Genomic DNA, 26511 nt, shown 5'->3' on the forward strand with positions numbered 1-26511 from the left:
AGTTTCTCTGTGGCCTTCAGCAAGCTGCACGGCCTCTCCAAGTCTATGGAGGCCCATTTCACCTGGCTCCATCCGTAAGGGGCCTGGCGCTTAGTAGGACTCAGTAAATACTACTTTCTACCCAGCCCAAGCCTGTTTGTAAAGTGGCCAGAATTGTAGGTTCTACTGGGAGCCTGCTAATCTGCATGTTTTGCATATAATTTGCATAGTTGTTTCGTGAAAAAATATGTTGGCATCGGGTCTCAATTTCTCTTTCCTCCTCCCAGCTTCGTTGGAGTCCTCCTGTTGGATTTTGGAGGCACCAGAGAGAACCTTGGCCCAAAGCCCCTGGTTTTACACATGGGGAGCCGGACCAGAGGACAGGGCGCTGCCCAGAATTGCAGTGACTGGGGGCAGGAAGTGGGTGATGGGGGTTTGTAGGGGGCGATCCCACTCATAGTATTCATTGAACAAATATCGATGGGGGTCGACTATATCCCAGGAATATTCTGGGCTCTCAGGACATAGGCGTGGCCTCGGCAGGCCCAGCCTCTACTCCCAGGAGCCCTTGGAGGGGAGACGGACGTTAAGACAGTAAACAAGCTAATTTCAGGCGGTGGTGAGCTCCGAGGCAGCCCTGGTGTTGACAGGGACAGGGTGTGTGGAGTCACTCGGGTGGGTCTGGAGGTCAGGCAGGAAGATGAGCTCTGAATAGCAGCACTGTGTCATGTCCTAGCACCTACTAAGTGCAGTACCTGCTCCGCACCTCACAGCCGGCACCTCCATGTGCTGGGAGTCATTGTCCCCGTTTTGTCAGAGGGCACATGGAGGCCCCGCCCAGCGAGCTGAGGGACTTTCCCCAGCTCTCTGGAGCGAGGAGGGGGAATATCTAACCCACACTGGGGTGTTCCTTGGAGGCTTATGGGCCCCCCGGAATGGGTGGGCCCTTGCCCGTTTGTTGGCAGGAATGGTTTGCAGAGCCTGGAGGCTCCATCCTAGTCGCCTGCTGGTTAGTCATGGGGTGCTGGGTGGGGCCGCTCACCTGAGCCAGGCCACCTGTCATGGGAGCAGGGGTTGTCCTCCCTGTCTGCTCATTCGCAGACAGTCAGTCGGTCTGTCTGTGTGTCTCTGTGCAGGGAGAGGAGGGCTCTGTGGCCTCTGACACTGTCCTCGCCCTTGGGGAGCTGTCTGGAGGGGAATATTGGTGAGGGCTGAGAGTGTGCACTGCAGTACAGAGAGCATGGTCTTCAGGGTACAACTGATCCAGGGTTCAACTAGGGCCCCGTTGCTGTGTGGCTTTGGGCCAGTTGCTTTACCTCTCTGAACTTCGGTTTGCCCATCTGTGAAATGGGGAGAGCAGTCCCTCGTGGTGAGAGAAATGAGGCAATGCGCGTACGAAGAGCCTGGCACACAGTGAATGCTCCCGTGGGCCGGCTGTGACTGTTGTTCATGGGAAGGGATGGAGTGGCCCAGGCCTCCTCCGGCGAAAAGCCCCGTGAAATGAGGCTTGTAGCACAACCTGGGAGCCTGCGTGCATTCTCAGGGGTTCGGGAATTTACTGAGCACAGGACCTGGTGCCAGCGAGGCCAGGGTTCAGACCCTGCTGTCGCCCCACTACAGATGGGGACAGTACTCGCTTCCCAGGGGGTGGAGTGGGTCCAGTGAGACTGGGTGGGAGGGGCCCATGTGCATGACGGGAGCATGGTTGGTGGCTCCTCTCCCCCCAGCAAATGACAACACAGTGGAGGTGGAGTCCCCAAGAAGGGACCCCTAACTCAGACTGGGCAGGTGGTTGGTGTGGGGAGGCCTCGCAGAGGAGGTGCTGTTGGAGCGGACTGAGCACATTCCCGTCTTGCTGACTGTGGGACCCCGAGTGCCCAGAAGGGTGCCTGACACAGAGTAGGTGCTTTTAAGTACTGCTTGCACTGAGTAGGTGCTGGCGGCAGAGATGGGGAAGGGTGTTCCAGGAAGCAGGACCAGCACGTGGGAAGCCGGAAAGTGCCTGCGTTCCCAGAACCATAAAGGGTTTCGTGTGGGAGGAGCATGGGGGGTGGGCAGCCGGGGAGGAGGCTGCTGAGTCTGGACTGGGCCTCAGTGGGTGGTCCTGCGCTCAGGCACGAGCTCGGGGACAGGAACAAACGGGCAGTGTGAATCAGGGTGGCCGAGCGGGGGCCGCTCGAGGGCAGGTGGCTGGGAAGTGATGGAGCAGTGAGGGGGAGGGGTCCCAGCCCTGGGCCGAGGAGGGGGCTCGTTTTCCCAGGGTTTCGTTGTCACCCTCCGGCTAGCCATAGGTGACAGTGTGAGCTCTGGGTGGCCAGCCAGCACCCTGACCGGGACTGGCGGGGATGGCGGGGCCAGGAACTGGGCTGACGGGAGGAGACGGCGGGCGGGTGAGGCGTCTAGTGCTGCGGGCCAACGTGGCCGCCCGCCACGTCGATGCCAGGGCGGGGGCAGCTGGGCCCTGCCAAGCGGCCCGTCTGCGGTGAGGCACAGCGCTCAGCCCGGCCGCCGGGCCTGCCAGCCCCTCACAGGCTCCCGTGTTGTTTCCTCTCTGCCGGTTCCTCTGTTTGCTCCCAGGTTTCCGCAGGAACAGCCCCAACAGGGTCTCGGCAGAACGAGGGGGCCAGGGAGCTTCGCAGGCCGGAGGGTGGCAGAGGTGGGCGCTCGGAAAGGCAGGGCTCTGCCTAGTAATCACAGCACTCGGAGCTCATGGTGGAAAATTTGGCAAGTACACACCCAGGTCCTGAGGAAAAAATGAAAAGCGGTCTGCAGCCCCGCTGCCCGGAGAGAGCCGCTGGGAGCCGATGGTAGAGTTCAGCGTTGAGCCATGACGTTGGCAGTGAGTTCATTAGAGCGGGATCAAGTTCTTTGTACATTTGTTGTAACTTCCTTTTCAAAACTTGATGGTGATAGTATTAATAGCCAGCGGTGACTGTGCAGTTCATTAACGTGTGGGCACCTGGGTCTTTTGCCGTGAACCCCCCCAGGTGGTGGGTGTTACCTTTGTTTACTGGGCTGACCCGCTGAGAGGTAAGGGCCTGCCCCAGGCCACCAGGTGTGGAGACACAACATCCGCACGACACTCCGACAGCCCGGCCGGGCTGCCTCCTGGCACCCCGGGCATGCACATCCGCGTCCTGAATTATCCTTCGAAGTGAGTAAAAAATAAAAGCCTCCGTTATGCACATATGCCTTTGAAAGACCCGACTCAACAGTATGGATTTGTGAAAACCCGTTATTTTTATTATTTTTTTATTTTTTAATATATTTTATTGATTTTTTACAGAGAGGAAGGGAGAGGGATAGAGAGTTAGAAACATCGATGAGAGAGAAACATCGATCAGCTGCCTCCTGCACACCCCCTACTGGTGATGTGCCCGCAACCAAGGTACATGCCCTTGACCAGAATCGAACCTGGGACCCTTCAGTCCGCAGGCCGACGCTCTATCCACTGAGCCAAACCGGTTAAGGCGAAAACCCCCTTATTGATAGCTGCATAATATTCCAGGGCAGGGTTGGCCCTAACTGATTTAACTAGGCCCCTCTTGTTGGGAATGTAGGTTTTTTCCACTGAGGGCTGACTTTTTATTTATTTATTTTGAAAAAATATTTTTATTGATTTCAGAGAAGAATAGAGAGGTAGAAACATCAGTGATGAGTGAGAATCCTTGATTGGCTGCCTCCCTCAGTCACCACACTGGGGATCGAGCCCGCAACCCGGGCATGTGCTCTGACCGGGAATTGAACTGTGACCTCCTGGTTTATAGGTTGACGCTCAACCACTGAGCCACACCAGCCCAGCAGGGTTGACTTTTTAGATGTCCAGAGTGTCAGGATCAGAAAGGCCCTTAGAGCATCCAGCTCAACTATTCATTTTACAGATGGGGCAGCGGGAGTGCTGAGAGGGGAGAAGGGGACTTGTCGGGTCCCAGAGGCTGTGGCCTCCTGAGCTGGGACGTTACCTGCTCTCCTGTCTGGCCCAGGGTGGGCATGGATGAGGGCAGTGCCCGTGGGGAAGGGGAGGGTGGTGAGGCCACGGGGTGGGCAGTGGAGAGAGTGGTGGAGGAGGCAGGCTGGAGCTGATGGTGGAATTGGGGCGTGGGGTGGGGAGGCCTCCGTTGCCAGGATGCCCAGGATGTCCTCTGCAGAGCAGTTGGCTGAGATGAGATGGGCCCAAAGGGGTGTTTCCTGTCCTCAGAGCTGCCCTGTGGAAGATCTGGGGGCGGGAGGAGGGAGGGGTTGGGAATCAGAGTGGTGGGAGGGTGTGTCAGTGACAATGTGTGCCTGGGCTTTTAAAAGAATATATACATATTTATTGATAGAGGAAGGGAGAGGGAGAGGGAGTGAAACATCGATGTGAGAGCGAAACATAGATCAGCTGCCTCCTGCATGTCCACCACCGGGAATCCAGCCCGCAACCTGGGCGTGTGTCCTGCCCGGGAATCAAACCGGCAGCCTTTCGGTGCACGGGAGGATGCCAAACCAATGGAGCCACACTGGCCAGGGCTGATCTTTTTCTGGTGGGATGGTCTGTCAAGTTCAGGCTGGGTCTTCTCTACAACCCCTCCCCCTCGCCCCCCAAGCCCGTCTGCTCCCTGGGTCCTGGGTTCTGTGGCCCCCTGCCCAGCAGATGCAGTCTCCCCGCCCCTCACCCTCTCCAGCAGCAAGTGAATGCGGTGGAAGCTGGGTTCCCAGCCAGGGCAGCTGTGGCCGGGCGGGGGGTGGAGACCGCGGCTTCCCCTTCCCGGGCCAGGCTCTCCATTGTGCAGCACCCTGGGCTGTCCCGCTGCCCAGAGCCTGGCCCGGGCCCACATTCCTGCGGTGACGCTCTGGGTCTCCGGGCTGGAACTGCTGAGCGTGAGGGGCACTGGGTTCTCACAGCACGGAGGGTGTTTTGGGGACGGGGCCTGGCGGGGAGGAAGCCTACAGGGATCCACAGGTCTCTGCACAGACCACCTGCTCCCGGGAGCTGGTGGCTAAGTCACGTGTGTCTTTGGACAGATCACTTGACCTCTCCGAGTGCTGCTTGGTGTGGTACTTCCCCGCCCTGCCCCTCGTTCCCCTCCTGGGGCCTCAGTTTCCACATCTGTGAGATGGGAGAGTTACACTCAGTGATCCCTCAGGCCTGTGGTTTAGCCTTAAGGTGAGCCCTGAGGCGGGAAGCGTGGGGTGGGAACACCAACGGGTGGCCAGCTCCTTATCTGGTGCGTTCTCTCACTTGACTCTCACAGCTGCTCTATGGAGTATGAGTTATTATTGTCCCCGTGTAACCAACTAGAGGCCCAGAGAAGTTAAATAACTTGCTCAGAGTCACCCCAGCAAATAAGTAGAACCGAAGACTGAATCTAAAGCTGGGACCCCAATCCCTGCTCACACTCTGGTCACCAGAAGAGGAGGGCCTGCGTCTGGCTAATGCAGGGGGGAAGCTCGCGCAGAATTAATCACACGCCATTTTATTCTCAGCGTTTGCAGCGTGGTTAGCACTGCACGGGGTGCTGGCTCCTGGCGGCCGGCCAGCTGACCTAATTTGTGCGTCTGTGTCTGTGTCTGGAACTCACCCTTTCTCCTCATCCAACCTCTCCTTTTCTCTCTCCGCACTCTCCCCGGCTGGGTGGCCGTGGCAACGCCTCTTAACCTCTCTGGGCGTTTATACCCTCATCTGTAGTGCAGTCATCCTGATTCTATTCCCCTCATGAGGATGGTGAGGCCTAACTGAGGCCAGGTCTTCAGAAACAGTAATGACAGAAATATTGACATCTATCTAACAATAATCACAACTACACTTAATGGCTCAGTTCCAGGTGTTGGGTCCAGTGCTCAGCTCATCACCTGCATGATCTTATTTCATTCTCCTGGCAAGTCTGTGAGCTGCATCCTATTATTATCCCCATTTTACAGATGAGAAAACTGAGATTGCAAAGGTTCAGTGGCTTTCCTGCAAGTAGTAAGGGGGGCGCTGATCCATTCTGGCTTCACCTCTGGTGGTGGGGGTTGGGCATGAGAGACCCCAGACCTCTGGTCTTGGCAAAGGGCTGAGGGCAGAGGGAGGTGCCCGGCTTTCTCCTTGACTGTGTCCACCATCCTCGGTGAGTGGCTGTGAAGCAAGGAGATTTACCTGACATCCAGCTGCTTTGGGTACCTCACCTGAAACTCTATGGGGAGGATCCTGTAGGGGTGAGTGGTAAGTGAGGGGGGCCGTCTGGTTGCTGTGGGGGCCTGAGGTGCCTCCAGGGTGAGGCTGTGTGAGTCAGCTCAAGAGGAATGGTGTGAGGGGACGGTGAGGAAAGAGGACGGGGCCATGTCAGTCCATTGGGAAGGGTGCCACCATGTCCCCCTGGCATTGTCTGTGCTTGAATGTGCCTGGTGTCATACATGGTGCACATGTGTGGAGGGGTCTGGGGTGCAGGTGTCTGGGGCTTGTTGGGGGGCATCGGAGAGGGGTCGTGCATATGATGGGGTGGTTGCCTTCAGGAACGTGTGGGTAGGATGGTGTGTGAGAGCAGGTGGTGTGTTTGTTGTGTGCTAGAGTGCGTGCACAGTGTGCATAGACATTGCGTGTGTGCGGATGGCTCTGGGTAGTTCTGAGCTGAGGTCATGCCGGGGTGAGGGGGGCTGTGGGTCATGGGTGCCGGAGCCCTGGGTGAGCAGCGGGTAGGGGACGGCCCTGGGCGAGGGTTCCAGAGACTGAGAACCTGTTGGTGTCTCCAGCCCCGGTGTCTGCATCTGTGAAATGGGGATAATTGAACTTGGGGCGGCTGTGGGGTTGAAGGAGGCAGCACGGGCAGTGGCCCTCAGCGGCGGTGGGCAGAGCCGCGGTGGTGGCTCCGCTGGGGGTCTCAGACCTTCCCTGGCTGCCCAGGGGGCCTCCAGTTGGGTGACTGCTCCTGGGACTGGCGATGTGGGAAGCAGAGGTCAGGCTTCTGCCGGGGGCACCCTCTCCTGCCCGCGCCCGCGTCTGTGCGTGAGGGCGTGGGGGATGCAAACAGGAGACGTGGTGTTTCCCAGTCGGGGGCTCGGTGTCAGAGCCTGAAGGTGTCCCTCTGTAGGGATGTGTGCGGTGAAGTGCTCGGACAGGGAGGGGTCCGTGTGTGCCCCGGGTGAGGTGATGAGATTGTGCTGAAGTTGTGTGGGGCATTCCTGGGTGTGTTAGGTGTGGAGGGTGCATTTTTGTGTGTGTGTGTGTGTGTGTGTGTGTGTGCACATGTAGCTAGGGGTGTAGTAAGTGGGTGGTCATGGGATGGTCACCCCCTTACTACATGGCTCTATTGTCTATGCGCTAAGATAGGCACACAGGTTGGGGTCAGTAAATGTTGCCCATAATTATGTGTGTGTACGCCGGAGTATGAGTGCACAGCTGTGTGGTTTATAGGGCGTGGCTGTGTGTGCTGGGATGTGTGTGTGGTGTGTGCATGAGGATGTCACTGGATTGTCTGTTAGCTGCAGTGTGTGTGTGTGTGTGTGTGTGTGTGTGTGTGTGTGTGTATCAGGCACAGGAGGGTGTGAGTTTACCTGGAGGGGTGCAGTGAGGGTCATGGGGAGGCCAAAGGGTCCTGGGCATTCTGAATCAGTTCTCCTTTAAGGGAATGGAATAATTATTATGCTAATTATGCATGGTTATGCAAATGAGAGGTCATTTTGGGGTCAAAGGCTGTGTGTCGCCGCCCTCCTCTGGCATTTTGTGACTTTCCCTGCTGCCTCCCAGGCTGTTCTCCGCCCCCATCTTTTCCCTCTGCCCTTTCGTCCCCCTGGGAGCCGCAGCCACCAGCAGCTCCCTGGGCGGCCCCATCGAGCCCTGGTCCCCACTGGCCCAGGGACGGGTAGAGCTGGCACTCAGTCACCTTGGGGGGAGGTGCTGGGCAAGATGGCATTCTGCGTCCCACCTCCCACCCCTGCAGCGGCTCCCAGCATCTAGCTTCCCAGGGCACGTTCAGGGGTGACCGGGCTATTGGCCACCCTCCCCTCCACCCCACCGAGGGGCTGCTTATTTTCTGGAAAGAATGATCTCTTGGATGCAGGTTTGGAAAATCACCCAGGTGGCCCCTTCCCCAGCTTTGTCTGATGAGTGTGAGTCTAAATTAAGATGTGAGAGAATTCTCTCCCTCCACCTCCCACTCTCGCCTTCTCTTTCTCTCACACAGCGAGTCCTCCCTCCACTCCCCACCGGGCTCCTGACCCCTGGCCTTCCACTGTCCCTGCCTCTTCGTCCCATGTCTCTGCCCTCCCCCCTCCCTGCCATCCTCTCTGTTCCTCCGTGCTCTCTCCCTCTCCTGCTCCCCCCCCCCCCACCACTCTGTGGGGAGCTGCGCTCCTGGTCCTTAGCATGGAGGAGATGGTCGTCATGGTAACGGTTGTCATGTCAATGGCTACTGATCTGGGGATGAATGGTATCTAGGTGAGAGCTACCTGAGTGGAGGCTCCATGCTTGTCTCTGAGCCTCAGAGCTACACAGTATGCACCCCTACCCAGTGCCCGCCCCCATGCATGTGCCTGTTTGTACCCAAAGGCACGCCAACACACGCTACCTCTCTGTGGCTGCCTTTAGGTGAGTGTGTGTCTAGGTGTGTCTGTATATGTTTTCTCTGTGTTTCTGGGTGTCTCTGTGTTTCCTTTCAAGGGTCTCTTTGGCTTTGGGGTAGGAGGGGTCTCTGGATTTTTCTGCAGGCCTTTCTGGGGTCAGGGTTTCAGGGGCTGCTGTGTGGCACTTGTCACTGAGGCATCATAGGCTGCCCTGTTTTGGCTCTCACATTTACCCCAGTTTGGAAGTCCCTGGGGACCACAGACTTCTTAGAATCTCTCCTCCCAGCCAAAGATCTCCCTGGCCTGCCTGGAAAGTTGGAAAGACAGTGAGGATGGCCCCACCCCGGAGTGGAGCCTGAGCCCTGGTCCTGCTCAGTCCCTGTCCCGCTGGGCGGCCCTGGGCTGGAGCTGCAGTCTCTGGTCCTGCTCAATCCCCGTCCCGCTGGGCGGCCCTGGGCAGGAGCTGCAGTCTCTGGTCCTGCTCAATCCCCGTCTCGCTGGGTGGCCCTGGGCAGGAGCTGCAGTCTCTGGTGGGCGGCCCTGGGCAGGAGCTGCAGTCTCTTGTCCCGCTCAATCCCCGTCCTGCTGGGTGGCCCTGGGCAGGAGCTGCAGTCTCTGGTCCAGCTCAGCCCCCGTCCCGCTGGGCGGCCCTGGGCAGGAGCTGCAGTCTCTGGTCCCACTCAGTTCCTGTCCCGCTGGGCGGCCCTGGGCAGGAGCTGCAGTCTCTGGTCCCGCTCAGCCCCCGTCCCGCTGGGCGGCCCTGGGCAGGAGCTGCAGTCTCTGGCTTCAGGTAATTTGCCTAAGAACTGAGCAGAGTCTCCAAGGGACTCCAGCTTAGCTGGCCCAGGTTTGGAGGCTGGCAGTGTGGGGGCCTTCCTTTCCTTCTAGCCTCGGCACCCCAGGGCCCGGGGGTCGTTCTTCTGGGCTGGGGTGGGGGGCGGTGGAGACGGGAGCTGGGAAAAGTTGGACGATGGGTGCGCGCTGAGCTCCTGGAATATCTCAGTGGAGGAAGCCCAGCAATTAGTCACGGGAGCAATTACACTAATTGTTCCACTCCATGACTCACTGGTAGCAAGTAAATACTGATTAATTCATTACTTTGAGACTGTGTGTGTGTGTGTGTGGGGGGGGGGGGGGTAGAGGGATCTCCTGGCCCCCTGCCCTGGCCTCCTGCCCTGCCTGGGTAGGGCTTTGGAGCAGGTGGTCGAGGCGGGGCAGGGAGCGGGGATTGGGATCCGCTCTCTAGCTCTGTGCGGACTCCATAAGGGGGCTGTCAGGGCGGGGTGAGAGGCTGACCCAGCCCCTCTCCTGCTCACACACCCTCCATGGCTTCCATGCCAGTGGGACAGTGCGGGGGGCCCAGGCTGCACTCAGAGGAAGCCGTCAGGTGGCACTGGAGGCCCTCTGTGGTGGGCTTCCCCAGCCTCAGCCCCGCCCTGTCTCACCCTTGCCACAGCTCAAAGCAGTGACAGATGTGAAGTCAGCAGCAGGAGACGCTCTGAAAGGTAAAGCAGGAGGGCTTCTCGAAAGAAGGGGCAGGAGTGCGTGGCACAGAGATGGAGAAGGAAGAGTGTTTTAGGTAGAGGGAACGGCATGAGCAGGAGAGGCAGGAGAGACCAGGCCTGCTTCAGGAACAGAGGGGCCAGGGCTGCTGGAACCAGTGATGGGCGGTGCAGAGGGACCCTGGATGAGGCTGGAGGCGGGCAGGACCAGCCCCAAAGCACAGGCTGCCCCCCACTCCTCACCCGGAGCCTCTGTGTATTCTGTTAAGACTCAGGTGCGAACCTTCAGCAGCTCTGAACAGCAGGAGTCAATCTCGCCTTCCTCTGGAAAGCCCTCAGGGGCAGGGCCTGTGGCTGGGCTCCGTCTGGAATCAGGGTCAAGGTGTGGCCGGAGGTGGGGCCGAGCCGGCTCCTCCCAGGGGGTTGCAGGCCTGTCTTGGATGTTCTTAGTGCTGGCTCTCAGCCCAGGGTTGCAGGAAGGACCCAGGAGCCCCAGTTCCCCGTCTTCCCAGGTTCTGATTGTAGGGGAGTCTTGGGCCTGGTGAGCTGGACCCTGGGAGGAGCCCCTCTCTGCTCTCCTGACCCCAGAGACCTTGGGGCAGCATCAGGCCCTGAGCTGACTCTGCCTTTGAGATCCTTTGTGGGGAGGTGAGAGGAGCTGACTTCTAGTTTTGGGGAGGACCTAGGCCTGGAGCCTGCACTCCTCTCCCTGCCCCCCGCTTTATCCATGGAAATTCCCTCCCAGAGCCCCAGATCTCAACAATGCCATGCCTGTCTGTTGGGACTAATTGTCCTGTCTGGAATTTCAAGGTGTGAGACTTTGGGTCCCAAGCCACGTCTGACTGTCACATCAGGGGCAACTGGTGCCCTGGGCAACTGGGCCTCAGTTCTGTCCTCTGTGGAAGAGGGTCCACGTGGAGGGTAACACTAGCTTGTGCTGAGCACCTGCTGTATACGAGGCGCTCAGCTCTGCACACCTCTTAGCACGTTACCCGACAGGGCAGATGCTGTTTGCTGTGAGTAATGAGTAAACTTGAGGCACAGAGAGACTAAGTAACTCGCCCCACGTCCGTCACAGATTTAGTAAGCGGGGGAGCCAGGACTCAAATCCAGCATCCTGGCTCTAAACCTGCTCCCGCCTCCCAGCGGTTCTGATCAGGGGGCAGGGGAGTGGCGGGTCCTCCGTGGTGGCCGTCAGCAAGACGGGCTGCTTCCCTGGCCCCTGGGTGGGCAGGAAGTGGGAATCAGGCCCAGCCCGCTCTGCCCACCTGGAGGCCACACCTGATGCCGCCCCTCCATGTCCCTCTGTCCCTCGGGGTGTGTCCGGGCTGCTGGCCTCCGTGCTGAGCCCAGGGCCTGTGTCTGCCCTCCCCAGACTCAGCGCTGGCGCAGTGAGAACTTTGAGAGGCCCGTGGACCTGGAGGGCTCCGGGGACGACGACTCCTTCCCCGATGACGAGCTGGACGACCTGTACTCGGGGTCCGGCTCGGGCTGTAAGTACCTCCCCTTCCTTTTCCTCGCGTGCGTGTCGTGCTGGCCACGTCAGTCTGCCTCCAGTACCCACGCAAGGCTGATCTCAGGCCACAGGGCCCCCTGCAGGCTCACTGAAGCGGTGGTGTGCGGGAGGGGAGGCCAGGCTGGGGTACCCCGTGGACCTCAAGCACACGAAGGGCCAGTTATCCTGGGGATGGAACCAGGGCCTTTGGCCTCCACGCCCAGGACTCCCAGCTCCCACGGTTCTGCTCTGCGTCCTCGCCTCCACGTGGGAACACAGACATCCCTCAGGAACCCGGTTTTCAGTGCTGTTCCAACACTTGGGGGAGCTTAGCGGGGCAAGTCCTCGCCCACCCTGGGAAGGGCCAGCGGAGCAGTGTGAGTTCAAATCCCAGCTTCGCCACCCAACAGCTGCAGCACCTTTAAAAGCCTTTCCTCTCAGAGTCTCTGTTCTTATCTCTGAGAGGTGAGATACACTGAGTGGCCAGATTATGATGATCTCTGAACGCATAATAATCTGGCCACTCAGTGTATATCCTATATAATAAAAGGCTAAAATGCAAATTGTCCCCTCAACCAGGAGTTCGACCAGCAGGCAGGCCGGCCAACCGCCCATGTCCCCTCCCCCTGGCCAGGCTGGCCGGACCCCACCCATGCACGAATTCATGCACCGGGCCTCTAATACACACACACACACACACACACACACACACACACACACACACACACTGAGTGGCCAGATGATTATGCGTTCAGAGATCATCATAATAATCTGGCCTCTCAGTGTATATACACCTTCTTTGCGGAGTCTGGAGGGCTTCCGCGTAAGGCCTCGGGGTCTGGCACAGAGAGGGAGCTCTGTGCGGTGTGGCTGAGGTTTGAGCCCAGTGAGAGGACAGGACAGGACAGGCCTCGTGAGGCGATAGGAGGTCTGCGTGCCACAGAACTGGCCTTCCGCAGCCACCTCGTCTCCTCGCTGTAGCCCACTTTTCAAAGCCTCTTGTGAGTTAATTTTCATTAAATTCATCTCTGATGGGTCCTGCCTCCACTCCCAAACCCTCCTGGCTCCTCCTCGCCTCTCCTGTGCCTGGTTCAGGCCCCAGAGGAGCTGCATGCAGCTTCTCTCTCTCTCTCTCTCTCTCCTCATTTCCACCCAAGTCCCTTTCACTTGACGTGGTTTGAGTCCTCCAGATCGCTCAAGCATTCCCTTGTAGGAAGGTCTCGTTCTCCCCCTGCCCTCTGCCTGTGCCTCAGGGAGCCCTTAATGTACCCACTGCCTCTTCCCAGAATGCCCTTCCCCTGCTGCCCCAACCTCTAGTGAGGTTTGCGGCCAGTCGGCCCTACCACTGCCTGGATTCAGCCTGTTAGAAGCTCCAGGCTGGGTGGCTGGGGTAGTCAGAGAAGGCTTCCTGGAAGAGATGGTCCCCTCGAGGAACCTGCGGCCAGGCAGAGAGCAGTAGGGGAACAGCCACCTGGTAACCTTTGGCCAGACTGCGCCTTCCTCCTCTCCCTCATCTTGTCCTGGGAACACTGTGCAAGGAGTGAGGGCTGGGAGCCCCTCATCTGCTGGCCATTGCTTCCCGGGGATCCTCATGCCCAGACCCCTAGCTCTCTCCTCTCCCCACCCCTCAGACTTCGAGCAGGAGTCAGGCATTGAGACGGCCATGCGGCTCAGCCCGGACGTGGCCCTGGCAGTGTCCACCACACCTGCTGTGCTGCCTACCGTGGATGTCCAGCCCGTGGGCACCCCGTTTGAAGAGCTCCCCTCCGAGCGTCCCACACCAGAGCCGGCCACTAGCCTCCCCATGGTGACAGAGGTCCCAGAAGAGCCCAGCCAGAGAGCCACCACCATCTCCACTCCCATGGCTACCACTGCTGCCACCACCACAGGGGCCCCGACCGTGGCCTTGGTGCCGGCCACGGTGGCCACCGCCGCTCCCAGCATCCCTGCGGCACCCCCTCCCACGGCCACCTCCTCTGTCGTAAGGACCACCGGCGTACGGAGGCTGCTTCCTCTTCCCCCGACCACGGCGGCCACGGCCCGGGCCACCACCCCGGAGGCGCCCTCACCTCCCACCACGGTGGCTGTCTTGGACACTGAGGCCCCAACACCCAGGCTGGTCAGCACAGCTACCTCCAGGCCAAGGGCCCTTCCCTCCAGGCCAGCTACCACCCAGGAGCCTGACACCCCAGAGAAGAGCACCCTGCCCCTGGGGACCACTGCCCCCGGACCAACCGAGGTGGCTCAGGTAAGCAGGGGAGAGGACAGGGAGTGAGAGCAGGGGAGGGGGCCAGGGTCTGGGGAGGGAGGATGGAGCTGGGCAGAGGTGAGGATGGGAAGGTTCTGGAGATGAGCCAGACTGGACGGGGAGGGCGAGAGAGGGATGTGGCTGGAGTGCCCCTGCTGGGTGTGAGTCACAGGATAAGGATGGAGGGTGAGGTGGAGGGGGATGGAAGAGAGATCGGGCTGGGTTTTAGAATATTCGGAAGGAATAGGGTGATGTGTGTGTTGGTGGGGATGTGTGTGATGTGTGTCCAGGACCTGTGTGTTCTGTTAACAGCGTAGACTCGGGACCCAGGCAGCCGAGGTCAGAATTCCTCTGCCACTTTTTAGCCATGGGACTTCAGGAAGCCATCAAACCTTTCTATACCTTCTGTACCTCTGTTTCTTTAAAAAAAAAAAAAAATTATTGATTTCAGAGAGGAAGGGAGAGAGAGAGAGATAGAAACATCAATGATGAGAGAGAATCATTGATCGGCTGCCTCCTGCACGCCCCCTACTGGGGATCAAGCCCGCAACCCGGGCATGTGCCCTTGACCGGAATCGAACCTGGGACCCTTCAGTCTGCAGGCCGACACTCTATCCACTGAGCCAAACCGGCTAGGACTATACCTCTGATTCTTTATCTGTGAAAGGAGAAAATAAGAATGTAAATCATAGTGTAGAGAGAATTAAGTTCCCTGACCTAGCCACAGGGCTGAGGACAATGCCTGGCCATGGTAAACAAACCACGTGTTTTTGTATTATTATCATAATCATTGGCGGTGGTGTTAGTCTGAAGGTGACTGAGTGAGCTCCCTGCCCCTGGGCACCCCTTGTAGCTGGGTTGAAGCTCAGTGCTGTGCACTTTACCTGTGCCATCCTCTCTCTCTCACGGGCTGCTCCCTGGACACCTGGCCCCAAGGGGCAGCATACTCTGCAGCTGTGCTCTCGGCCTGACCTCTAGACTAAGTGACTCACCTCCACCTCAGGCATGCGGACTGGGGACCTGGCCCAAGTGTGTCACAGCTGCACCCAGAAGTCCCGGAATAGACACTCAGCAGGAATCCCCCAAGGCAGCGGGAGGGGGGAGTGACGGAGATGGGGTGGGGACAGTATGGGGCCAGGGGAGAACAGAGCCAGTGTAGTAAATGGTTAGGAACACAGATGCTGGCGTTCGATAGATCTGCATTTTAGTTTCGCTGCTTCCACTTACTAGCTGTGGAAGAAGCTATCTTTCTGGGCCTATTTCCTGTTCTGTAACTTGGGCTTAACAATACTTCCTTCATGGAGAGGTTGTGAGGGTAAATGCTCATAATGTGCTTGGCACAGTGCCTGGCACATAGGGTGCTTGATAAGTGTTAGTCCACTCTGTGTGTGTGCGTGTGTGCGCGGCTGCCTGTGGCAGGGGGTGCTGGGGCCTGGCGCCTGAGCTCATGCCATCCTCTCTACAGACCCCAACTCCAGAGTCCCTGCTGACCACAATCCGGGATGAGCCAGAGGTACCAGTGAGTGGGGGGCCCAGCGGGGACTTTGAGCTGCCAGAGGAAGAGACCACGCAGCCAGACACAGCCAATGAGGTGGTGGCCGTGGGCGGGGCTGCGGCTAAGCCATCGCCTCCACCTGGGACGCTGCCCAAGGGTGCCCGCCCCGGCCCTGGCCTCCTGGACAATGCCATCGACTCGGGCAGTTCGGCAGCTCAGCTGCCGCAGAAGAGCATCCTGGAGAGGAAGGAGGTGCTTGTAGGTGAGACGTGGGCTCAGGAGGAGCTCAGGGTGGGGCAGCTGGCTGGGCCTCAGTTTGCCCTCCAGGAACCCTGGAGGATGGTCAGGGTGTGAGTTTCCTAGGAGCCTAGTTACCCAGGACCTGCCCTCTGGTTCCCCCTTGACCTTCACCCATCCCAGGGTCTGACTCTGACTTCATGTTACCTCCAGCACCTTCCTCAGCACCCCCTGTCCCCTGTTCAGACTTTGCCCTTGACCCCTGCTTTTTTGGGCCATGCTGGTTGACCCTCCCGGAACTCCCTCCTTGGGTCCTGATTTCTGAGCCCATTCGTTAGCTTGATCTGCCCCTAGCCTTGACCCCAGTCACCAAGGACCTGCCCTGGCTGAGGCTCCTGAAGAGTCTGGACTCAAGTTCCAGTCCCCACTCCCCACTAAGGAGGAGCAGTGTGGCCTCGGGCAGGTCCTTCCCCTCCCCAGGCTCCCCTTCCATCCTCTGTAGAATGGAGATCATCATTTTGCACTTAATTCTTAGTGCACATCTGTTCGTATGTTAACGCCTCTGGTTGGGATGGGTCGTCGTTTAGTTGGCGGAGTTGTTCTTTCCTAATGGTATATGAAATACTGGAGCATCTTTCCACTGACGGTGCCTTACATTGCATGGGGACCATAGCCCCAACCTTGAGCTGTATGAGGCTTCGATGGGTTAGTGTGTGTTAGGCAACTAGACCTGGCCAGGCTGCAGTGAGGGCTACAAATGGCAGCAACTCCAGTCTCAGATCCCAGTCTCCCAGCCCTCTCCCCACTCTTGCCCCTCTCCCCAGGCACTCCCCTCGCCTCCAAGCCATACCGCCCCCCCCCCCCAACCCAACCCCCTCCTCTGGACATGACCTCTGTTCTCTTTCTCCACAGCTGTGATTGTGGGTGGGGTGGTGGGTGCCCTCTTCGCTGCCTTCCTGGTCACCCTGCTCATCTACCGCATGAAGAAGAAAGACGAGGGCAGCTACACTCTGGAGGAGCCCAAGCAGGCGAGCGTCACATACCAGAAGCCGGACAAGCAGGAGGAGTTCTATGCCTAGCGGAGCCACAGTGCCTCCCCAGAGCCTCAGCGTCGCCCCTCTGCCCAGTCCTCGGCCTGTCTCCCAGGACGGGGCCTGGGAGAAAGCCTGGCCCCAGTTCATCTTTGCCCACCCTCTCAAGGTCTGCCCAGACTGTCAGCCTCACACAGATCTTCCCCAAGGCTCAAGGCTCAGGGGGCACCGCCATCTGCCCTAGACTGTGCCCTTACGAGCTCATCTCTTGTCTTCCACTAGCCTGGGGCTTCAGGACCTTGTGTCAGATGGGTAGCAGGAAAGAAGCTCCTGATTGGTTGGTGGAAGAAAGGGTGGGGCTTGAGTTGGGCTTGAACTCCAACCTGGCCCCACAGGGCTTGCTGAGATCTTCTTTTAAGGGCAGAGAGGGACTCAGGCTAGTTTCCAGGACAAGCATTTATAAGCTCAGCCCTTGAAATGGAGACACTGCCACCTCTTGCTTCTTCCCAGGGCCCCTTTATACCCGGGTAAGAGTGTGCCCCTTGTTGCAGTGAGTTTTGTCCTGGCCTGCCCCGGTTGTGGGTTCACTCTACCCTCACCGCACCCACTGCACATGCACCCGAAGGTTTCACCTCTTTCCCAGTCTGTCCCTGAGGAATGAGCTTCCCAAGAGTGCCCTGGCAGTCACTGGTGAGGAGGGCTGGGCTCTGACCTCCCTCTTGCAAGTGGACTCTGCACAGACACCATCTCCCACAAGGTCACACATACTGTCACATCCAAAGACAGAAGCACGAAATGACAAAACCATACGCAATCTTGACCACCCCGCCAGTCCAGATGTGTCACAGACACACACATCCTCCCCAAGATGTTTCTTCTCCTGTGTTTCTCATGCACCCCCAAATGCTTACGACAATGCAAGTCACAAGTCAGTGTCACCTTCTGGTGACGGTGTGGCCTGCTTCCCTCACTGTGTCTTCACACACATGCACATACAATCTGGTACCAGGCACGCTGTCCTCTAGCTTTCAGGCTCACTGGGAGGGTGGAACCAAGCCGAACAGTCAGCCCATATTGGGTCCCCTGAGATGCCCTGCCAGACTCAGTCCCTCACCATAGCGCCCCCACCAACCACTTGCCACCAACCCCGGTGTGTCAGACACCATCCCACGTGGATGCAGTCTCATCCCACACAGCCGGCGCTCTCACTGGAGGAAGACAGGTGGGCACTGGCCTATCCCTTAACGTGGGTGGGAGGAGTTGCCGCAGGGCCCCTCAGGGCATTGCACGCCCCAGCCTGCTCCCCTCCTCTCTGACGCCTGCAAAGGGGTTGGTTTGGGGCCAGGCCCCCACTAGCCGGGAGCCTTGCTTAGGAAGGCAGGCTGGCTCCTGGAATTCTAGGGCTGGGGAGGGGGCATGGATCTCCCAGGACCAAAGGCCCCGGGTCGGGAGGGAGCAGGGGGTCTGGCTCCTGGCCTCCCTGCATCCCCCTCCCGCTCTGAGCTAGGGGCTGACTGCCTCCCAGGACACAAGTCTCCAAAGTGCCTGTGAGGGTGGGCCCTGCTGCCCGGGCCCTCTGCACCCTCTCCCCTCGGCCTCTCCAGGCCCCCCTCAGCCCTCCCCAGGGTCCTCCCTGGGCCTCGCCCATTGACACCTTGTCTGCTTATTTGGCCCAACAACGTGGCCGTTCTGGCTGCAGCTGGAAGCAGCCCATCCAGACGCCCTGCCCCAGGCTGAGGGCTGAGAGCAGGTGGGGACGGGCGTCACGGCCCCCAGCCCACCTCCCCCTTCTTTACCCTTGCAAGTGGGGCCACTTCTGTGGCTATTGTAAATGTGGGGTCACAAATCTCCTTTGGGGAGGGTGCGCTCCGTGGGGGCTCTTGGAGCCTGGGATGTGTGTGGTCTGCTCGGTAGCTGGCTGGTGCTCACACCCCCACCCCTCACCTGCACCCCAGGTGAAAGCCAGGACCCCAGGTTTTATTTCTGTTCCCTTTTCAAGATGCATTGGCAGCAGACTTCTGCTGGGTGAGGGTGGGGGTGCCTGCAGCGGTGAGGGCGAGGTTCAGGGCTTCCACAGCCTGTCTGCTCACCCTCCTCCCTCCAGGCTGGGGCTCCATCTTGCAGACCCCAAACCCATCTCAGCAGGGCCGGGGGGCTTGTGAGGAACCCAGCTGGTCCCAGCCTTGGAGGGGGATGTAATGGGGAGAGGCATCCGGGCCCACACACTGTTGACGGTGACCTGGCCTCAGTCACCCCTGGAGAGGAAGGGCTGGGGCACGGATGGGGGCACCAAGGCCCCAGCCTCCTCCTCCCCTGACCCCTGGCGGGTTGCTGTCTTGGGACAGCAGCTCTGGTGAGAAGGCCTGGGCAGGCCAAGGCTGGGAAACCAGAGACCTGTGGCGGGATGGGGGCGGGTCCAGCATAGGGTGTGTGACGCGGGCTTGGACTGGCTGGAGGGGGCTTGGGTGGCCTGCCTGGGTCACTTTGGGGCCTGGCTTCGAACTCGGGGCTTTCCCTTCTGGCACCGGCCTCTTCTCTGTGCCCGTAGCGTTTGAGAGGAGAGACTGAGGGCCTCGTTCATTGAGTCCTGGGCAAATGTCCAGGCTTTATCCTTAGGAAATTCAACGGTCTTGCCAGCCCAGATCCACTCTGGCCAGCCCGAGACGGGCAAGACGATCCACGAGGTCGGTTCAAAGGATGAGCTGGCGCTCTCCTAGGTGCAATGTGGGGGCAGGGCCTGCCCAGACCCCCAGACACCCCAGTGCTCCCGGGGAGGGTGCCTGGTGGGCCCTGGCCTTTCCTGGAAGCATGGCCAATGCCAAAGGGGCGGGGGGGGGGGGGGGCGGTGATTGTGGGTTGAGGACCTCCCTGGGGCCCAGCTGTAGGGAGCACAAGGCAGGCTGGGAGTTGAAGGTTGGACCCACCCCCAGTTGTGTCTGGAGCCAGGCTCTGTCTTCCCAGGGGCCAGAGGGCGCACCTCACTGGAAGGCTGGGCCGGGCAGGTCTGCGGGCGGTGGCCTGGGATGCTCAGCGCTGGACCCCCCTGGGGTTGGCAAAGTCCTCCGTCCCAGCTTGCAGCTGGGGCCCTGGGCACCGGGAGCAAACACAGCTGTCTCCCGGGCAGGAGTGGCCGCCGCCGCCTCAGCTCTCTGAGTTTCTTCTGACAGCCACCACCCTGGACTTGCTTCCCAGGCCTCCTGCCTGTACATAGAAGCTCATAAACTGTACAGATTGACAGAGATGCTGAGACCGGGCCTGGAGTCACTGCCTCAGGGCTAATGGCCCCGGCATCCCTCGGCGCCCACCCGGCCCAGCGCGGCGAATGCATGTAAATACTTTTTGTAGGCAGCGTGGCTCCCGGGAGCCCCCTGAAGACAGTGTCCCTCCCGTGCGTCCGTCCTCCTGTACAGAGCCCTCCAAGAACCTGTCCCGGGGTGGGTGGGCGTTTGTCCTTCCCCGCCCCAGGCCTTCCCTCCCTGCCCTCTCCCCCTCCATAACCTGTTTATTAACCACACCTATCCTGAGTTCATGGCCAAAACGTTAAGGAAAAGTCGAGGAAGAAGACTGGAAATCGACCAAGGCGCCCGCCCCGTGGGTGCTCCCCTGTCCCAGGCTTGTGAAGGAACCGTTTGGGTTTTTGTTTGTTTTTTAACACTCCCCGTGCTGTGCCCATTTATAAGAGGAAATAAAATTAAGCTGAAATGATGTGCTGTGGCCAGAGTGTGAGATAAACATAGAGGTCATTTGCGGGGCGGGGGTGGGGGGCGGCCCACAGCCCCCCTGGACCTCAGCCACCTTCCACTTTAAAAGAACCCGAGAACCCAGCAGGGGGAATTGACGGGCAGCCCCTTGTGGGGACCATCCTGGTAAAAGCTGCTGCTGGCCGAGTGTTCGGGAAACCACGGAGCCGACTGCGGCGAGGCTGTGGTTGGGTGAGGGCCAGGCCGTGGTGGCACGGGGGGCCCTGTGGTCCACCCTCGGAGGAAGAGCTGTGGCTTCGGGCCACGAAGATCGAATCTCGGGACCAGAGGATCGGTCTGGCGAGGTGAGGTGGCTTGGGGAGCTGGTGGGCCTGGTTCCGGCTCCGGTGGCATTTGCTAGCTCTGACGCTGGAGAAGTGACCTGGCCTCTCTGAGCCTCAGCTTTCTCACCTGTGCGGTGGGACCACAATGAACAACGTCCCCGAGATGGAATGTGGCAGGGGTTCAGTGGGGGGGACACTTAGCACAGGGTCTGGCACAGGCAGCCTCAGGCACAGGGTCCTGGGTGATGGTGTCAGCAGCGGAGCCCAGGACAGGAGTCCGTGGCCTGGAGGCACAGACGCCTTCTGCGATCACAGCCCGGAGAGCCGGGGGCCTTCGGAGCCAGCCCCGGGCCCCGTGGGTTTGTCCCTGCCCTGCTTGCACACCCGCCACGGGCTTGGTGCACCTTGGGCCCGTGGGTGCTCCCTGACGGCAAGGTCTTCCTTCTTTCCAGCCAGTCCGCCTCTCCGGCGTTTCCCGCCTTCAGTCCTCGTTCTCTGGGGCACGCTGGGCTCTGCCCCTGGCAGGAGGGTTCCGGACACAAACTTCCCTTCTCCAAGGGAGACCTCTCATGTCCCGCAAATATTTTCTCTAGAAATTACTCCTCTGGAAAGGTGACACTCACACCGGGTCCTGATGGTCCTGGGGTGGGTTGGAATCTAAGGCCCTGGATTTGGTCCAAGATCTTATTCCTCCCCCTCCCCCCCCTGCCCGCCTCCTTCCATCCTCCCTCTCTCCCTCATTCCCTCCCTTCTCTAAAGTTTCTTGAGTGCCCACCCTGTGCCCGACGCTGTGCTTGGAACTGGATGACGAGAGGTCACCGAGACAGACTAGCCCTGCCCTCCGAGCACTGAGTCTGCTGGGGAGATGGACAGGAGCCAGTCTCATGCCTGTAAAGAACTGGGCAGCCACCACCTCCAAGCCCCTCCCTGCCAGACGGTTCAGGGGTGAGCGCCGAGGTCTGGGGCCTCACTGTGGGCCCTCAGACAACCTGCCCCCCGGGACGCCCAGTCTGCACAGCTCTAAATCGCCGAAGGGCCAGCCCTGCCGCTGGAGGTCCTGACAGTGGACTGGGCCCCAGCAGGGTCTGCTGTGAGGTGAGGGGTGGGTTTGCCACCATTCAAGACCCAGCTCTGCACACGACCCCTCGTCCAGGAAGCTTTTGGGAAACGGCTCTCCCCGCCGAGTTCCTGCAGCGCGTCGTCCGTTCTCTCCCGCCTGCAGGGCCCGCCACCCCCCACCTCCATGCCAGTGCTGAGCACCCTCGTTCTCAGCTTGGAAAGAGCATGATCTCCGAGTCAGGTGGACGCCGCTGTGTGCACGTAGGCACACCATCAGACTCTCTGAGCCTCAGTTTCCGCACATGCTAATGTGGACAAGGAAGGCGGATGTCCAGAAGCTGTTGTGGGGACTAAATGAGATGATATATTGAGGCAACTAGCCCGAAGCTGGGCATACGTAGCAGCTGACGCTGGACTTAAATCCCTCCCTGTCCTGTCTGTCTCTTTGCAGGCGGACCTTTAGTCAACCCCCAGCTCTGCCGCTCACGGGCCATGTGACTGTGGGTGAGTTAGTCAAGCTCTCAGTGCTCAGTTTCCTCGCCTGTAAAATGGGAACGATCATAGTCCCTGCCACATCGACACAGTGCTTAGCGCTGTGCCTGGCACAGAGTAGGCTCCCTGTAAGTTTGGGCTGTTCTTCTTGTTATCGTTGTTTGCAGGGCCTAGCTCCTGAGTGAGTGAGTGACACGGAGGCTGAGGAGACAAAGCAATGTTGGTGTCAGCTCTGGTCTGAACTCTGGCTTAGGCTCAGGCTTGTTAGAGCTCAGGCCGAGGCCTGGGAACCACGCCTCTGGGCTGCAGGGCGGGCTGGGCACTGCTGGGAGCCGGAGCGTTTCCCGCTGGGCTCCTGGGCCCAAGGGATGAGCAGCAAAACAGAGGGGGGAGGAGGAAGAATAGCTGATTGTTCCCCGGAGCCCAGAGGCCACAAGCTGCCCTGAGAACAGAGCGTGCTCAGCTTCTGGGGGCCGCCCACCCGTCTGCCGGCCTGCGGGGGGCTGGGCGGCCGCCGGAGGGTCCAGGGTCCAGGTTGGTCACCGCCAGAGCCGTGAGTGAGGGTGGAGGCTGGGCTGCAAACCTGATGAGAAGAGGCCCTGGCTGTGCCAGGCACCCCACAGGGGCTCTTCTCACACACATTAGCATCTCATTTCAGCCTCTGCGGGTCTGGCTGCTGGCTGTGTTTTCTCAAATGAAGAAATGGAAGCGCAAAGAGCAGAAACCTGAGGCTATGAAAGAGGGGCAGTGGGATTCGAACCTGGGTCTCTGCCTGACGTCAGAGTTTCAGTTCTATCATGCCAATCCCTGCCTCTATTACCAGCAGCTGAGTGAGCATGGCAGGTCACTCAGCTTCTCTGACCCTCAGCTCTATCATCAACGAGCAGCAGCCACAGGCTGTTGAAAGGCCCAAAATATCTATTAACGTGTGACATTGGTGGGGTGCCTTCCAGTGGTCAGCGCCCATTCGCAGACGCTGTCTCAGTTAATTCTCCGAGAGAATGATTACCCCTGTTTTACAGACAAACACATTGACCCTATGAGCAAAATCCACACGGTGTAAGCAAGAAAAAAAAGAGAAATGCAGAGGGAATTTATAGGTAAGCTTAAAAGACATGTCAACTAATCAATGCAGAACTTGATTCGAATCCTGGTTCACACAAATTCTTAAAAAAATGCTAATTATGAGACAAGTGGAAATTTGAATGTTGAGTGAATACTTCCAATAAAGGAACCATTGTCAATGTTTTTTTGTCTGTCATCATGGTCCCGCAGTTACGGTTTTTAAAAAAGGTCCTTATCGCCCAGCAGCATGGCTCAGTGGTTGAGCGTTGACCTATGAACTAGGAGGTCATGGTTCGATTCCTGATCAGGACATATGCCCAGGGCTGTGGGCTTGATCCTCAGTAGGGGGCGTGCAGGAGGCAGCTGATCAATGATTCTCTCTCATCATGGATGTTTCTCTCTCTCTCTCCCTCTCCCTTCCTCTCTGAAATCAATAACAAAATATATATATTTTAAAGTCCTTATCTTTATAGCAACTGAAATCTGGGATTGGCTCCCAGAGGATGCGGGGGTGGGGTGGGGGGTGGCAGGAAATAAGGCAGGGCTGGAGGTCATATTTGGGCACATAAGGGATCTTTATATTATTCTATCCACTCGAAGTTAATTTTTAGAGTCTCCATATTAAAATGTTAAAGAAGCGGGGCGGGTGGGGGGGGACTGATTCCCAGAGGGGCACGGGGAAGCGCCAGGGTGGCACCTCCCGCCGATGCAGAGCTGGGTTCCTGAGTCCCGGCCCGGGCCCTGCCCCTCACACCGCCCCTCCCGTGGCCGCCTGCGGTGTCCGCTCTCCCCTGGCTTTCTGTCGTCCACGTCCAGACGGCCCGCACCTCCACGGGGCCCGCGCCCTCCCCTTCGCAGACACGGATGGAGAAGGGCTCTGATGAGAGAGGGCGTGTGCGAGTGTGCGAGTGCCTCCCCCGGTGTTTGTCTTCTTCAGGCGAGAACAACAGAAGTGCCCGTCCCCATGGGCAGCGGGCAGCGTGTCAGGGCCCACAGAGCACGTTCCAGGGACTCCGCGGTCTTGTTTACTGTTCACAAAATCTGTGGGCTGGTTGGGGATTACTCCTCTGACTTTGAAAGACATTGAATTTGGTCATTCCCACCCCCACTCCCCACCCCCACCCCCCACCCCCATTTTCAAGCCTCCGGCCAAGTCCAGACCTTTATCATGTCTTCCCAGAAATACCTACATAGACGTCCAGCCTCCAGAACGGTGAGAAAATGACCCTCTTGTTTAGACCAGTCAAACCAGTCTATGGTATTTGGCTATGAAGTCCAAGCAGATGAATAAACGTAGTCTTTACAGAAACCCTGGGAGGTATCAGGTACTCTTATTACTCTCATGTCTATGGATGGGGAAACTGAGGCAGAGAGATTCTAAGGAGATTGCAGTTTTGGGTAAGAAAACAGTCAACCTTGATTCCCCCTCCACCCTTCTCCTGGTTAGCTATGGGTCCTTCAAAGCCCTGCTCCGACATCACGCCCTCCGGACACTCCCAGGCAGGTAGTCGTTGGGGCTGGTGAGGGCCGGAAGAGAGGCTGGAAGGAAACACTTAGATGTGGGAAAGGGGGAGATGGAGAGAAGAGCGAGCCTGATGGAGGAGGTCCGTGAAGAAGGTGGGAGTAAGAGACTCTGAGGGGGCAGGGGCTTGAGAGAGAGCCCCTGGCTGGCTGTTGGGAAGGGTGTGAACGGAAAAGTTCTTGGTCCTTGGTTTGTGGGTGCCTCTGTTTGGGGCTTGTCTTTCAAGGTGAAGTTCAGTCTCCAGCTCTCTGGAAGTTAGCTGTGCACATACAAGTCAAGAAATAGACGGGGGCCCAACGGCTCTGGTTTGAATCCTGGCTCCTCTACTTACCGGCTAAGTAATCTCGAGCAAGTTACTTAGCTTCTCAGTTTCCTTATGGGGATCCGATGGCTGTGACCATAGACAGCACCCATCCCATCGGATGGTCCCGAGGTATAATCACGTTCATACATGGTACATAAAAAATGCTTAGTAAACACTAACTAACGGTCATCTTGAATTATTCCGCGGCAGGGGGCGCTCTCTTTTCCCTGGGTCCAGTGAGCTTACGCATAAAACGCTCAATTCAGCCCACCAGTAATGACGATAATGATGACCCTTTATTGGGCACTTACTATTGGCCAGGCTCTGTGCCTGGCCCTTTATATACAGTGCTCCATTGAGATGTCATAGCAACCCTGGGACAGAGATCCTGTTGATGTGCCCACGGGACAGGTGAGAAAACAGGCCTCCTTAACGCCTGTGTACAGCGACACAGCTGGCACCTGGGAGAGTGAGGGTTGGAAGCCAGGCAACCTGACCGGAGCCCGTGGGACTCATTCTAGTTTCTTAATCATTCACGCAATATTCCTGGAGCCTACTGTGTGCCGGCCATTGTGCTCGGTGCCAAGGACACGGGATTAAAAGACGCACGGTCCTGCGTCAGGGACACGCGGGCTGGGGCAGGCACATAGACCTTTTATCCGATTCCTGAGAAGACGGGACGGGAAGGAGCAGGGCGGAGCCTCACGCCGGCCTTAGACCCACCAGAGGCTGTTTCAGTTTGTCAGATTCCAGCCGTTATCGTGCATATGGCCTACATAATCATGGTCTTTCTCCCCCAAGACAAGGCAGACAGGTGTCTAGAGTGAAAAACGGACACAAAACGCACAGCTTTGCCATTATTTTTAGGTTTCCAAGTAAATCGGAAGTGAAACCTGAGTACCTGGCACGGTGGGTAATAACCCGGTTCCTGGAAAGCGCTGCGCGTCTGGTACCCGCCGCTCCCTTTCTAACTGGCCCATCTCGCCTTCTGTCGGAACGAGGGGTGCGCCTGAGCCAGAATTCAGCCGTGCCAGGGGACACAGGTGTGTAGGGAGCCTGAGGGAGTACGGAGGAGAAAGCAATGACCTTCGGCGTTTCCAGGAAGAGGAAGTATTTGATTTGAGTTTTGAAAGCGATGTAGGAGGTCTTTGTAGAAAGAAGAGGAGAAATATTCCTTAAGCGAGGGGGAAAGAGTGAGAAAGCACCCCAGGATGTTCGCGGAGGGGTGGAAGTCAGTGAGGCTGGAGTGTTGGGGGCCCGTGGGCCGGCCGGGGCAGGGGAGGGCAGGGGCCTGGGTCCGGGCAGGTTTTGAATGCCACGCTAAAGGGTTTGGGGTTTACCTTGAAGCTACGAGGGGCAGAGTGCTGTGGAGCTTTCCGGAGAGCGATGTGATCAGACTTGTGGTTTGTAAGCACGGCTCTGGCAGCCTGCAGGGAGGCAGGTGAGAAATTGGTGGCAGGGCAAGCGATGTCCCAAGCAGACTGGAAGCGCCTTGGGGGCATGACAGTCAACGTCTTTCCCTCGGGCATTCCCACGGCTCC

General features: G+C 58.6%; 1 protein-coding gene across 1 annotated transcript in view; it reads left to right on the top strand.

The window, feature by feature from the left end:
• The window catches only part of SDC3 (syndecan 3), a 37159-nt gene extending 16950 nt beyond the window's left edge, over nucleotides 1–20209 (top strand). The window contains exons 2-5 of the mRNA XM_079778344.1: nucleotides 11374–11491; nucleotides 13125–13741; nucleotides 15207–15498; nucleotides 16386–20209. Coding sequence (XP_079634470.1) covers nucleotides 11374–11491; nucleotides 13125–13741; nucleotides 15207–15498; nucleotides 16386–16552 — 1194 coding nt within the window. The 3' untranslated portion in view covers nucleotides 16553–20209. The remainder of the gene's footprint in view (nucleotides 1–11373; nucleotides 11492–13124; nucleotides 13742–15206; nucleotides 15499–16385) is intronic.
• The last annotated feature ends 6302 nt before the right edge of the window (nucleotides 20210–26511 follow it).

The sequence above is a fragment of the Cnephaeus nilssonii genome (assembly GCF_951640355.1).
Source record: "Cnephaeus nilssonii genome assembly, chromosome: 7".
In the NCBI taxonomy this organism is placed as follows: domain Eukaryota; kingdom Metazoa; phylum Chordata; class Mammalia; order Chiroptera; family Vespertilionidae; genus Cnephaeus; species Cnephaeus nilssonii.